Source organism: Convolutriloba macropyga, chromosome 5, assembly GCF_964194025.1.
Source record: "Convolutriloba macropyga chromosome 5, txConMacr16.3, whole genome shotgun sequence".
Lineage (NCBI taxonomy): Eukaryota > Metazoa > Xenacoelomorpha > Acoela > Convolutidae > Convolutriloba > Convolutriloba macropyga.
The window spans coordinates 36,863,046-36,878,402 of NC_134472.1; the positions used below are offsets into that span (position 1 = coordinate 36,863,046).

A 15,357-nucleotide genomic window follows, 5' to 3' on the forward strand; every position below is an offset into this window, starting at 1 on the left:
TCATTGGTTCACGCAATTTCAACTGAAGTGCGTGTGTGACGTCATTTTTGGCTCCTAGTGGAGCGTGTTCTTTTGTTCATTTGCGTGATTAAATTTTTGGTCTCACTTGCCTTACCTCACTCACAAAAATGACTTTGAATTGACTTTTCTTTGCTTTAATTCAAAGAGATAAGGTCAAATGGGTGCTTGTCACTCTAAATGAAGGTTATTAGAGAGCAGGTAATAGAGGCAGCAAAAACTTATACTGATTTTTAATCAAAATATATATCAGTCTTCATTGAAAAGACGATTTTTTTTGGTCTGTCTTTTTTACTGTTTTTTGAGACTGGAGATCTACGAAGCTATTGCGGCTATTTTCTGACAGTCTGCCAGCTATTTTAGTCGAGTAAATCGTTTCTGTTCAAAGCTGTTGCTTTCTATGACTTTGACATCAAGTTTTTTGTTAACTTTATTATCGTATATCTTTGTCTCATTATTGTTCGTTTTCATTGTTTTCTAAAAGCTTTTGCTTTCTTGGACTTATACGATACCGGTTTTTAAAAAAAGCTATCAGCGAATTTTTGAGCTTTGCAAGTATTTATTGAACTTATTGCTGTCGTATCACTGAACCTCATTATTGAGAGTTTTCATCGGTTGATGATGAGACCCGAGGAAATTTAATTAGTGGCATGAGGTCTTAGAAGTCGTTTTTTGATTTTGACCATGTCTTTAAAAAATAGATCTAAATTTTTCGTCTTCCTGGTTTTTTTGGTTCTCAATCTTAATCTCAATGTTGTCAAACTAATCGTTCTCATTGGACATCTGACACGCCTTAATTTTTTGGATTGTAATTCAGGACTTGTCCTGCTATGTTTTTCTTAATTCGTCGTCTCCATCGATGATTCTTGCGACCATTGAATTTTTCAATTTCAGTTATTTCTACTGCTTGGTAGTTAAAATTTGTGTGTGACGTCCTTTGTTCTGCTTTTAAGTCAATTGTGCTTTTACCTTACTCAAAAAAATGACTTCTGAACTCACTTAAAATTTTTATGAACATTTACTAGATAAAGATCAATAGTGTGCATCTAAGTAGTGCCAAACGTATATGCCCTAATTCTTGAGTATTAGTGTCTTGAATTTTCGATTTCAAATATTAAGATTGAAAAGGTTTATTAGGGCTTTTCTCTTATAGAGCGTATATGTCTCATAAAATTGGAGTCCGAATCTAACCCAAAATTCTAGTGCTCTATTAAAGGACTGGTGGTCACTCTGTCTATCTTATTTTTTTAGTTGTTTCAAGTCCATGGAAGGCCACAAGCGTCTATCGTGGCTATTTTCCGGCAATCTGCTGGCTATGTTTCATTACATTTTTATGATAAGACTTGCAGTAGCATCATTTTGTCTATTTTGTATGATGGTTTGTTGGTAACCATTTTTATAGTAGCCGAAAATAATCTATTTTAGCGCCAGAAAAGCCAATATTGAAAAAAAAATTGAACTTCGATTACTCCTCGGAAAAAACGGATTTGAAAACTCCCAATATAAATTTTCCAAGCTCGTTGGGTTTTCTAATGAGACCGCTTAAAACTTTCTACGATGAATATGTTGATCATCGCCCATAACTAAAAAAAATGAAGCACCTCATCCTCCCCCTTAACTTTTGAAAGTTTACGTCGTTTGAAGAGAGTTGTCGAAGTTCAAATTGTTTTCCTAAAGTTCAAATTGTTTTCCCGAAGTTCAAATTGTTTTCCCATTGTTGTTATCCGGTGTTCGTCATAGTGATTGATATTTATAGTCAAAAAGCTATTTAACAGTTTTGGTTTTGATTTAATGTCTACAAATGAAAAGCTATCTTTTCTGATAGGGACAAATTCCTCGGTCACCCTTGACACGTGCAGTAAAAGAGATGTGCAGTTTCAATGCCAGACGCAAGATGCAGTCAGCTATCAATGTGGCATGCAACAGCACTCTGTGGTCATCTTTTGCAACAGAGACTGAGAAACACGTCATCTCAGACGCCACTGCACTCGACGCATGCCAAGTTAAAGTAGGAGCAACAAAACACTCCGAACTCAAATAAGTCGATTAGGGGGCCAAAAGTTTTGAGCAGTCGAATTAATTGAACTGAAAATTTTCAGTAAAATTTTAAAATGTTTCTGATTTTGTTGGCGCAACAATTTGTATTAAAACTAGCAAGCCCGTAAAAGCTATCTGAATGTATCTCAATTCAAAGCTGTAAATAATTTTACCACACCCCGTGAGGACTCATCACAATATTTAACTGAATGATGCACTCAATGAAAACTGGTGTACTGCGAGAGTGTTAGAGATGGAAAGCAACAAATAAAGTATAAAAACGAGAGTAAAGAAGATAAAAGAGGGAAGAACTAAAAATTTAAAAGAACGGAGAAAAATTGAGTGGAAAAACCAATAGCAGGACAGGTCTTGACCTACAATTCAAAGACTTTTCATTTATCAAACAGAAAAATTGACCACGAATGGATTCGAAGGCCATTTAGAAAAAAAATCCAATCATTAAAATCGAAAGAACAATAACAATCAAAGTTGAATTGCCAATCAAAGTAAAACCATGAAAATGTGTGCACAGAACTTAAAAATTGACAGCGGCCCAATACAATTCAAATTGTTTGAATTGTAACAAAAGAGAGGGCGAGGAGAGGAGCGAGGGATATATAGTGAGAGAGAGAGAGAGAGAGAGAGAGAGAGAGAGAGAGAGGAGAGGGGGAGAGAGAGAGAGTAAAATTGTAAGAGAAAAGGACAGATATGGAGTAAGAAGCTGAAATGAGAGATAGATAAAAATTCGAAAAAAATGCATGCAAAACGATGTGCTGCTTGTTTAGGGAATGTTAAAACACAAAGATTAGGAGCCTAAACATAGTTGTCTAGCTATTCGATTTACGTTTAATATATGAAATAGAGGAAAAAAGGGAAAAAGTTCGAAACGGAAACAAAATGAGAGACGGAACAAAAATCCAATTAAAAAACTGGAAATGAAGAAAAAGCAAAAAGAAGACGGGGAATGAGTAAAAATGACGGAAAGAGAATGAAAGAAAGAATGGGTCGAAAAAATGGGAATGAAAGATGAACGAATAGAAGAGAAAGTTTGAATTGGACGAAAGGAAAAAGACAATACGAGAAGAAAGAATAAAAAATAAAAGAAACATTAAATGAGAGCTAGAGCAAAAAGACAAATAAGCAAAAACTAGATGCGGGAACAAAAAATATTGAGAAAATGAAGGGATGAAAAAATGAAAATGAAAACAAAACAAGAGATTTGAAGTGAAGGGAAGAATAGAAATTAATAAAGGAAAGCAAGGACAAAACAGACAAACAACGAAACAATTGAAGAAAATGGACGAAAAGAAACAAATAATGAGAGGAATGATGAAATGAAAGAGAGAAAGAAATTGTGAGTAAGAAAGAGCAACTTTTTTAATTGCTCTCAAATCAAGTTTGTAGCAATTATTAGTCCTGGCGGTCTTTTTTGTATGCGATTCTTTGCTTGCACCATTTTTCGTGTGACCCATTTGACTTTTCGTCCTTAAAAGGGGATAAACAGGCAGCGGGCATTAAGTGCTCTAAGAGCTAGAGCCTTTCACTAGTTTCCAAGTATGCGATTCACAGAAATTATTTTGGAGACTTATAATTATGATGTCAAGGGCGGTTCTTAGAGGTTCACCCCCCCCCCCCCCCCACAACAACCCCTGGCCCTCTCACTCCCCCAATCCCCATCCCTGCACATCGTTCTGTCCGTAAGGGGCCGTGCAGCCAAATACCCCTCCCATCCTTACCCATCCCCACTGTTGAGCCCACACCCCCACTGTTGCCCCCTACCCCGCTGCGGTCACCTCACGCCCCTTCAATTGAGCTAAAGCTAGCCTCACTAAACCGTGGTTAGCTACTGACAAAGCCAACCACTGGCTGGTTGTTTGAGAGCAATTAGCCCGACGTTAGTCGGTTATATTTCGGTCATCAACCTTTCATCAAATCGCAAGGCAGCATGTTTTAGGGGCTTTAAAACATGCAGAGATAGGCGCTTAAACATCGCGCCTTTTATGTCGACACTGATTTATTATTTAGATCAAAATTGTGTGAGCTGTCAGACCATTGATAACGAGTGAGTAAAAGCAAACGAAAGCAGATCAAAATGAACGAAAAAGAAAGTTTGGCAATAATATTTCCACAATTTCAAACTTAGCAAAATCAGAATTGGATGCTTTTGGATCTCTTACCGAGTGATCTTCACATTAAATATTGTACTGTCAATGTGCTAAATCGTTGCTTTTCTTATTAATGATTTTCTTTTCCTATGAATCATGTCCTAAAAATGACCTTGGCAACATTTCCTATAGGAGATGTCGAGGGTGGTGAACAATGCTGTGGTTGCCGTGCAGGACAGCATCGAGGAGGCACACCTGTTGCACGAGGACCCTAAATACCTCCAGAGGCCACAGGTTGCCCATGACACAAAACTCCTCTCCTTAATCAAGGTGAACTTCAAAATTGTAGGTATTGTTGATAGGGCGATACTTCTCTGCCGATTATCAAACAGCTGATAGGATGCTCATTTGGTGCTCAATTTCGATATCTTGTCAGACGCTATAACTGTCATTGTTTGAACAGTTTTATCTTAAACTTTTGTAACTGCGAAGGTGAATCAAATCAAATTTCTTGTTATAATTGGATAAAAATTTCGACTGTCCAAGATGGGTTATTTATATAGAGGGTCGAATCATTATTTGCAAACGCATATTACCAATGTTCCGAGATCCAGTTGCTTCCTTTTGTGATTTAGGATTATATCATGAGTGGTTTTGCTGTAGCTTAAAATGTATGTGTGTGGATCAGTAACTTGGATCATTTTTAAGCTTCAGTAGATCGAAGGTCAGAATTTTGATCGCAATTGGAGAAAATCAATTTAAGAGTTTGGATGACACCGTGTTTGCGACATATTTCTTTCTCTCTTAAAGAACAGACACTCACACAGACGTGTGCTTCACTTGCTTGCGGTATATTTAGTGTGATTTTTTCATCTTCAGGCCACGCAAAATTGTTGCTTGCTGTGCCATTAAGATGCCTTTTTCCTGCAGGCAATTTGATACGGTGAAAATTTAATTAGATTATGCGCTCGATATTTCCCATTTCTGTTGATCACATCACAACTCTATATTTGGGCTATGAAATGCAATTTTAACCTGAAATTAAAGGTTGACTCAAGTTCGTCGCTGTTAGAATTTTTGCATTGCTATCTTGGCGGAGAGCCATTATTGGCATTGGGAGTGATAGCGATGCGTAGTCTGTTAAAATTTAAGGTTACCTTTCTCCGCTTATCGCCCTTATCGACCAACTTATTTTATTGCCATCAAAATTGAATTTAGGCACCTTTTTCTGACTTTTTTGAGGGATTGTGGAATGATATTTGAGTGGTTACATTTTTCGAGGCGTTTCTGCAACGTATTTGTTCAAGTTCAACTACTGCAGAAAAAATTTATATCCTAATTGGGCTCCAGCTCCGGGTTAGAGTAACTGAAAATCAAAACAGTTGCTAGGTGAAACGTAGCACATTTTCATATGCCTACGAACCAGTTGCTACCAAAGAGGCAAAATTGGTAGCCAGTTATTAAAGCGGCAGAATCAACCTTGTTTGTGTGCCTGTGTTGTATTTTAAACTTATATTCCTCCCTTTTCCTCCTCACAGAACCCATTTGTGTTGTTTGCACAACCAAGTTTATTCGCTGGCTCAATCCACAATGCCATTTACCCCCGTCCTATTTGATGAGCTAGCCACTGGCTATGTTGTATGGCGCTGGGGTGAGCAATGGGGGAGGAGGGAGGGGGATTGGGGTGGTTGGAGGGTGCAAAGTAGGTTATTGGGCAACCTTGCTGCACAATAGACTGTGGGTCAAGCTAAGTGGGACTTTTTTGTTCACGTATGGAACTGGTGTTGAATCTCTGTGCGTGTGTGTATGAATGTGCGGGTGCCGTTGGCATTGGAAATAACAAACATTAATGTCCATTTTCAATTCATACTTCCTATATTTTCTCTCTCCTGGCAACTCACTCTTTTTTATACTTCCTCTATTTTCCCCCTGTCTAGTCCCGGTTGCCCTATCTTTGCCAACGTTCTTCCCAGAAGGAAGTAGAGAAAGAAGGAAGAAAGTAAACAAATAAACGGGCTATACTATATGCGAGAAAGACATCACATTGGAATAAAAATAGTTAGTGGTAGTGGGAGTTGTGGTGATGCTGAATTAGTTTCGTCTGGCTTTCCTAATGCTCAAACATACGAAATACTGTACTTGAACTTATTCTCGTTCAAAGTTGGCAGGTCATTTGAAATACCTATTACAGCCCAGGCCTTGTCTGGCCATTTTCTTTGATCAATAGCTTCTGGGGTATTGTGAAATGTCTGAGTAGTGTTAATTGAGCGTTCGGGCTGACGAGCCTTCCCAAATTCGGTCTGGACACAATAGTAAAGGTAAAACATGGCAATTATTATGAATATTTTACGCTCAACTCGCCCGCTAGCTGGTACAAACTTCTCTTCCTTCTTTCTTTTTCACCTCAATTTGAGCCACAATTGCTGTTTGTTACTCAAAGTTGCATTTATTGGCCGTCGTTGCTTGTATTGTACTTAGCCTCTTTCTGAGTAACCTGCTGCCTCTGCTTACAATCTTAGTACACTGGCGGTGGGCAGTTAACTTAACCTAGCTCCTTGTTTGCCGTTACTCTCTTTGGCGCCGATTACGGTTGTTGCCGATCCCTCTAATTTCCTCCTGTCTCTTCAATTAGCTTCCCATTTATCTATCATCTATCTTCTTTGAGCTATGTGAGCTGAAATGAGGCAATGAGAGTAGCCAAATCGATTTTATGCTAGCCCTCCTCAGGTCAACGTAGATTGTGTGTGCTCTTTGGCCGCTTTTATTGATTGATTGCGTGATTGATATTCGGAATACCTTATGAAGGCTGAAATTGAAGGCTGCAGACGTTCAACGGCTTTACACAGAATAACCGTACCTTCGGTGGATATTCATTTAGATACGAGATTCTTCATAGTTCTTTGATATGTTTTTTTTCCAAAAGTTGGCTTTGCTTTTCAATTAAATCAAAATGACCAAATCAGTCAGTACAAATTTTAGAAAATTTACAATTTTGCATTACGTAAATATTTTTTAAAGATCACTTTTTGTCAGATTGTGGGACTACTTCTGCACTTCTTGGTCGAATATATACAACTCTTCTTCATTCTTCTTTTTAATTGCTCTCGAACGACGTTTGAGGCAATTATTTTAAACGTGTGTCTTCTGCAAAATTGTTGCTTGACCGTTTCGTTCTAGATCTAACTAGAACGAAACGATTTAACTTCTGGAAGGACCTTTGACCGCTTGACTTCTTTGTCCTTAACTTATTTGACCTAACGTGCTGGTATTGATTGAGAAATTATGCCTGTTGCTATCACAAGGATCGGATAGCCGAGTAGTTAATGCTTCAGCCTATTACCCCGGGGGTTCGAACTCCTCCTTCACGGAAATTTTTTTAACCCATGAAAAATTACTGGGCTAGAGCCCTCCTCTGAACTAACTCGCCTCACTTTTGTTCGAGAGCAATTTGTACAACGTTAGTCTGTTGATGTTTAAATAAGGCTGTTCTGTGTCTGCATTTTAGGCTAGTTTTTAGCTATAAGCGTTTTGAAAATACAATATTATAAAGATGGTCCTCTTTTGTTATCAATAAAGATTATCGGCATATCTCTTTGAGAATTTAATTAATATCTTATGCTCCTTAAAGTTTCTTCTTTACAGGTACATTAATTTTGAGGGGTTAGTACTTACTCTCAAACAAAGTTTGTCGCAATTATATTAGTCGTCTGGTCTTTTTGGTTCGATTTTTCGCTGGACTAATTTTTTATCTGACTGTTTTTTTTCCTTTTTGTCCTTATTGATGAGATGAAACGGTTTTGAATTTGATTTTGAATTTCTCCTGTACATTTATATAGCACGAAGAAGTTGTCGAAACAGCAGAATCCACTAATAAAAATATAAATCCAGAGTTTTATCAGGAGTGGACGCTTGCAAATACTAACGTACCTTAATTAAGCTCCCTGATTTTATTTGAAGACCAGTTTTTTAGCGTGTTGTTTTGTATGATCAATCTGTATTGAAGTGTATTGACTAGTTTTATACAGGACTTTTATACAGGTCATGGTTTCTTTTTCAAGCTCAGGTAGTATTTTTTGTTTCAGTAGAAAATTAATCAAAATTCTACCGCGATAAGCCAGAGATGTCCGAGTTGAATTTCTTTTTGAGGTTTTTGTTTGTATAATGCAAGTGGTTTTCGAGCAAGTATTGTAGAAAAAATTTTGATTTGTGGTCAAAATCTCATGATTTTGTTTGAATGTAAACCAAATTATGATTTAAGGCTTAATAAACGCAGTTGTTTTATGTAGAGTTCACTAATTGTTAAAATTTTGAACTGGAATAATTTTGCAAAGATGGAATCACTTGGTGTCTTTCTAAAGATAATTCTCAAAATTTTCTTTTGTAACCGTTCAATTTTTTGAAGCATATTTAGCGTTGTTCCACCATAAATAAGAAGTCCAAACTCAAAAATTTGTACCACTGTAGTTTTGTAGAGCATAAAATTGTATTGCGACTACAAGTTTTCCTTAGCCTTGCATTTATTCCAATCCCTTTCTTTAATTTTAAACAGATAGATTCCACATGTGCTTCGAATGTTAAATTCGCGTCTAGAATTACTCCTAGATTTTTGTAAGTTTTGCACTTCTGAACTGCGCAATTTTGGTAGTTTGTGTTTGCCTTAGTTTAAAAATTCATTACAAATGTTTTCGACTTGTTTAAATCCTTGTTTATTTTGATGTAGCCAATGTGAAACTGAATAAAATTCAGTATTTAATTCTTCAGAAGTTGGTCTTCTTTTGTAAAGGAGGCTGGCGTCGTCGTCAAAAAAATACGGAGTGGATAGTTTACAGTCGTCCACAAAGTCATTAAGGTACAGTATAAACATTATAGGACCCAGAACAGAACCTTGAGGAACACCATTTTTTACTATCAGTTCTTTCGATTTTTTATTTTTCCACATAACAGTCTGTCTTCTTGATTGAAATATGAATAAAACCAGCTTAAAACCTGGCCCCCTAAATCCAAAGTTTCCTATTTTTTCAGCAGCATCGAGTGATTTACAGTGCCGAATGCCTTTTTCAAGTCTGGGAAGACCGTTGTGCTATTGTTCCCTTTTTCTTTTTCCGACCTTTTATTTTCTACTACATTTACGAGTGCATCAACTGTTGATCTCTGACTGCGGAAACCAAAATGATTTTCACCAAGAGTTTTGATTTTCTCAATGTTGTCAAGAATTTTGGTTTTCAGTTTTTTCAGATTTTTCCAAATGAGGGCGAAATTGAAATTGGTCGAAATTTATTGAAATCAGTTTTTGATCCCGTTTTGAAATGCGGTTGGATAATTGCTCGTTTTAGGTTATTCGGGAAAACTCGCTCAAAAAAGATTCGTTGATATAATTAACTAAAAATGGCGCTAAATTTTTCTTAAATCTCTTAACATAGGTGTTTTCCATCAGATCCACACCATGCGAAGAAGATTTTTGTAAGCTTGCTATTTGTGAGAGCACTTCTACCACATTTGTTTCATATAGCATCATAGATAAGGTTCTTCAGTATAATTAGATGAAGGAAAGTTTATTTGAGGTAATTTGTTTACGTTTTCTTCTGCAACGTTTAAAGTGTTGGTTGGAATAGTCAGCTATGGTACTGGGGTCATCAGTTTCAGTATTACTGAAAACAATGTTATAACTCTGCTGTTCCTGCCTATCTTTTTTTTATTGATTTTATACATTTTCCTTGAGTCCCTAGCACAATCGTGAATTGTTTTGTGTGAATTTTTTTGCGTCGTTCATGATTTGAGTGCTCTTGCTTTACAGTAGAAGATATCTTTTTTTATGTTATTTTTTGTTCTCAACTATCTTGTTTATCTTGCATTGTTTCTCTTTGCAAAAAAATTAATCGATTTGTGACCCATTGATTCCTATTTCTGTTTTGTTTGATTTCAACCAAAGGTTGGTATTTGTCGACTACAAAATGTAAACAATTACAAAATTTGATCCGTATTGTTGTTTCTGAAATATGATTAAGTTCATTTCTAGTTCCTTTTTGTATTTTTCAACCAGTGTTTTGTTGTTGAAAACAGACATACTACCACCTTTAGATGCGTTCATCTTTGGTTTTGTCATACTTCTGTTAGACGAGAAACTACGGGTAATGATTTATAATGTCATAACTGATAGAATTTACTATGCATTGATTTTAATGGACATTTGTCAGAAATAAATCGAGGGATGATTTTGTTGACGTTTCTCTAGTTATACCCGAATCCATTAGGTTTATACCATTACATGAGATAACATCTTCAAATCGGTTTTTTATGGGAGTCAGATAGTTGATCTATCTTGAAGTCTCCACATACGATTAGGTCTTGGTTCACACCCACCATAGTCTCAAGATAGCTGTCAAATGCTGTCAAATTCAGTCAGGAACTGATTTTTATTGAACACTGGAAGAAGATAGTATGTAATCAAAGTTTAATTTTCATCATTTGTTCTAAGTTTTGTACGTAGGCTCTCATTATGATTCGTTGCAAAGATTTCTAAGAAAAGAATATCATCCGTGCAAAACATGGCTACTCTTCCACCAATTCGCACCCTGTTTTTAGCAAGTTTTTTCTGATAACCTGATAAATTGAAATGTTCATGAGAATCCTCCTGTATCCAAGTTTCGACGAGGCAAATCACAGTTGGTAGGGACTCAAATGTTTGCAAAAAATCTGATGTTCCTCAAGGTGTTTGCTTAGAGACCGGATATTAACAAACAAGACTGAGAATGTTAGTTTTTTGATGCATAAGTTGTTTTGCTGAAATGAAACACCGTACATATTTTGTTTTTTGTTCATAGGTATATACTTTCCACTGTTTGTTGCATCCATATCAGGAGAAAAAGGATAGGTTCTTTTGTTATTCAAGAATGGATTATCACCATTTTGTATAGTTTGCAAACTCTTTTTGTCTTCTTTGATAATCCGAGAGCTCTCTGACGTCATCAACTGGTTGATATCTTTCACCATCAAATGCCCATAAGTGGGATTTTTTATTTTTATACGGAATGTCCAATTCTCGAGCTTTTAATGATAACATCCTTTTCCGCTGGTCGTTCATGAACAAAAATAGGATTTCCCATTGAATTTCTCAGACCTCTTAACCATGAAGCACGTTTCAAAATGTCCCTTTGTTGCAAATACAAAAACTTAGCAATAACAGGCGCAATGTTTCCATTTTTTAGGGGAGGTGGGCAATCGAGATTGCGTCGGGTTTCAAACTAACATGTAAGTTGTTGTTTACTTTCTGTAAAATTGGGGCAAATACATTACCATCAGCTGGGATGTCGATGTTATTAAAAATAAGAAACGGTGTATTTTGATACCTTTCTACTGTTGTTAATCGTTTTTCTAACTGGTAGATGTTATTTTCTGGAGTAATTTGTTTATTCTCAAGTTTTTGAGACGATCCGTAAGATTTTGTATGAATAGGTTTTGCTTTGTTAGTACTTGTAAGTTTTTCAATAATTTGTTTCAATTCGGTAATGTTTTCTGTAGTAGGTTCTCTTGGTTGGCCATTTTGATAATAAAGCAACGTGATTTTCAAAGCTTTTGAATAGCATAAAAAACAAGAAAGAGCAACTGCTTTTTTTGCTTTGCTTCGTTTTGAAATGGTAACGCACGGAGGGCTTTAAATTTTAATTGAGCAGGCCAGCTTACTGGACAAGTATGCGTTTCATCGAAAATGCTTTGGAGACATGACTTAATGGTGTGAGGGGAAGGACCATCGTAGAAATTGAACCTGTTTAAAGACCCTGTGGGTAATTTTTCCCTTTTGTCCGAGGAAAACTGTGTTAGCCAACGAAGCCCAAGTTTAAAAAGGCTAGGGTCAGTTTTTAATTGGGTTTAAGCAATTTTTCCAGTGACGTGTAACTTTTTATCCTCAACTTTTGCGTGACTGTTTTGTTGTATCTTTTAAATTAATCTCAAACGAAGTTTGTAGCAATAAGATTAGTCCTGTCGGTCTTTTTTTATGCGATTTTTCGCTTGACGGATTTTTCGTCTGACCCATTTGACCTTTTGTCCTTAAAAACGACATAAACAGGTAGCGCCCAGCGGGCATTACGTTTCATTAGAAGCCCTTAGCCGCGATTATTAGTCTTTCAACTGTTTAGTGTGGTGAAGCTCTTGGGAAGGCCGTAGTTTAAGTTCAAAAGGTCATTTTTAGGAGTTTTTGAGCCCGAAATGTTGCATTTTTTCCTGTTTTTTTTGTCATTTTTTGAATTTTTTGTTGGACCAGTCTAAAATTCAGGCTGATTAAAGATGAAAATGTCTCCTGCAAGGCATAAGCACTTTTTATGACCAATTTAAGAGCTGTGTTTTGGTAATTCAAGCAAAAACACTCAAATTTTTACTAATTTTCATAATTTTTAATATTTTTGAAATTTTTTGTCATTTTTTTTTACTTTTTGTGGCCCTAGTTGTCAGAGAACCTCCTCTATAGTTTGACTATAGGTTACTGCATAGTTTCTTGTGGCAATGGAATGGTTTTCATCATTTTAACATTACGAAATTTAACATTTTTTTACCAATCCTGCAATTTCAATTTTTTTGACATTTATTGCCATTATTCAAGTTTTTCAAGCGCCAGGGACCAGAATATCAGAATATTTCCTTAAGGGTTTGATAATAAGTTACTGAAAAAATTTTACTGTCCATGGAATAGTTTTCAAGTTTTTAAAATCAAGAATTTTAGCAATTATCAAGTTTGAAATTTTTTAGGTATTTCCAGCCTCAACAGCCAAGGAACCTCCTCTAGGGTTTGGTTAGAGAATACTGCATAGTTGCTAGATGTTATAGAATGTTTTTCAAGATTAAAATTTTACGAATTCAAGCAATTTTTTAAATATTTGCATTTTTTCAAGTTTTTGAATATTTCCTTTTCTCCGGCACAAATGGCGCAGTGAGCTCGTACAAGGTTTGATAATATGCTGCTGCATAGTTTCTAGAGTGAATGGAATGGTTATCAATATTTTAATGTCTCGAGTTTTAGCAATTGTTTTAATGAAATACGATTTTTTTCAAGTTCTCGTAAAATTATCGTGTTTCTTGTTGATGGATCTTCATGAGCCAGTGAAACTATTTAAGGCTTGAAATAGGGATACTGGATAGTCTCATGAGACAATGAAATGGTTCTGAAGATAATATTGTCATGAATTGTTGCAAGATTGTTAAAATTTACAATTGTTTTTTGAAGATTTTTGTCCGTTTGAGCTAAACGATCATTACTGGTGTGGAGGTCGAGCATTAACAATTTCCGTAAATTTTCATTTTATTGAAACACAATTTTAGAGAAGTATGCAACGCAAATTTGAGTCACTATATGTCGACATATTTCGTTTCTAAATTTAATGACACGGAGTACACTTCATCTTAACTTAGATTATTACGTAAATTCTACACCGAAAACCTGACGTTTATTTGAAATAATCTATGGATAATCTACATGGTTAACCACCAACCACTGACGTCAGTTTTGCATGGAAAACGTGACGTTTTGGAGTTATGTCGACATAGTTGGGTTAAATCAATAAACTTTGAGAATTGACATGTACAACAAGAATAACAGGCTATAGATAGAACTGAAACTACAACCACGGAGGAGCAGAAGTTTGAATGTTGAGTTGATAATATTTGCGGAGTGTCGCAATTTTACTTGAGCTGTAAAATACTTTGTCTTGCTAACGTGAAACTTGTAATTTATCTAACCATCGATTTGGTCGTGAAAGTTTAAGTAACTGGAGAGAAACGAAATTAAAGAACCTCTTATAGCTAAACATTAGAGTGAGAAAAAATTCCTCTTCTTTGACCCGACGTACTTATAATCATTTCGTTGAAAGTAATAGGCGGAGAAAGATAGGTTAACAGTTCACAGACTTGAGTTTCCTAAACAAAAAGCTAGATGCTACGTCGTCTCTTTCGCTTCGGTCCCAGTGACTAAGGAATGACCTCTGTTTTGAGCAACAATGCAAGTCCGCTTATGGCAAAAGATGGGCTCTCCTCTGTGAATTCTGTTCTACTCTGAAACCGAATGTACACCTTAGATTCGTTTGAAAACATACACAGTGAGCAACCTTTAGGGATACAAAGTTTCCGGTTTGAAATAGCCCGAACTTGAATTATTGAGTTAATGGAAAAAGATTAGTTGATTGGATCTTACTGAGTAGTTTCAGCAATCGATTTTTGATTCAGCAAAGCTGAACTGTTAGTTATTTGGACTTACAGAGTTTAATGCGACGCGAACTGCACGAGATAGTATCCCCACAGCTTGTAAATTGCTAATAACGAACTGTGCGGTACATTACTTTCCTTGTCATTGATAAGAAAGCAGCCGTTACAATTGGCCAACGAATTTTTCTAAGTCCTGCAGATGTGATACATGGCAAAACTTCAGGGACAAGAAAAGGGGCTGAACAATTTTTCACTGCGAAATCTGGAAACTTTTCAAAATTTGTACTTCAGTTTTTTAAATGGTTTAATTACTAACAAGGCTAGCAAACCAGTAATTGCAGAGTTGAATCTACTCATGGAAAATATTCCTAGCGCGCTTTCTCTCTCTCTCTCTGTTTGTTGGGGTTTCTGTCCTATTTTTCGTTTATGTTTTATCTCTCACACTCGATCTCTTTACTTGACTCTTTTGTTCATGCCGCACTGCGGCCACTGTTACGTGGCGTGATATCATCTATTACGCTCATTAAGGTTGAATTATAGTAGAAGTGTTTTATCATAAACGAAGAAACTAGCATTTTCCATTAAATCATTGTTATTTGCTCTCAAACGAAGTTTGTAGCAAATACATTTTTCATGTTGGTTTTTTATGTGATTTTTCGCTTGACCCATTCGACTTTTCGTCCTCAGAAACGTGATAAAGAGATAGCGCCCATTAATATCTCCTAGAGCCTTTCAGCTCACTATTCTCTGGTGTTTAAAGTTGGCGTTGAACAAATTTCTGTCCTTTGAAACCGAGTAGTTTGTACGTGCGGCAATTTGACTTTTTTCTTTTTTAAAATGTTATGAGAAGGTCATACATGTGTTCTGTTAATGCATATTTGTAATTTTTGAAATAACCAAAGTGCAATTAATGGTCCATATGATTTGGAGTTGTTTAAATAGATTTACAAGTGATTTTTTAGTTTTCTACGTTTTGTAGCTTGTTTGTCTGGGCTCTCAGCTCACT

The 15,357-nt window shown here is 36.0% G+C and overlaps 2 protein-coding genes across 5 annotated transcripts in view; both read left to right on the top strand.

The window, feature by feature from the left end:
- Window positions 1–15,357, top strand: part of LOC142339991 (serine/arginine-rich splicing factor 7-like) — a 447,863-nt gene that overhangs the window by 174,020 nt on the left and 258,486 nt on the right. The window lies entirely within an intron of this gene.
- LOC142339372 (peripheral plasma membrane protein CASK-like) overlaps window positions 1–15,357 on the top strand; it is a 178,691-nt gene that overhangs the window by 68,592 nt on the left and 94,742 nt on the right. For all 3 annotated transcript variants that reach the window (XM_075389378.1, XM_075389379.1, XM_075389381.1), the window contains 2 exons: window positions 1,844–2,026; window positions 4,353–4,490. In XM_075389378.1, the coding sequence (XP_075245493.1) occupies window positions 1,844–2,026; window positions 4,353–4,490 (321 nt within the window). The remainder of the gene's footprint in view (window positions 1–1,843; window positions 2,027–4,352; window positions 4,491–15,357) is intronic.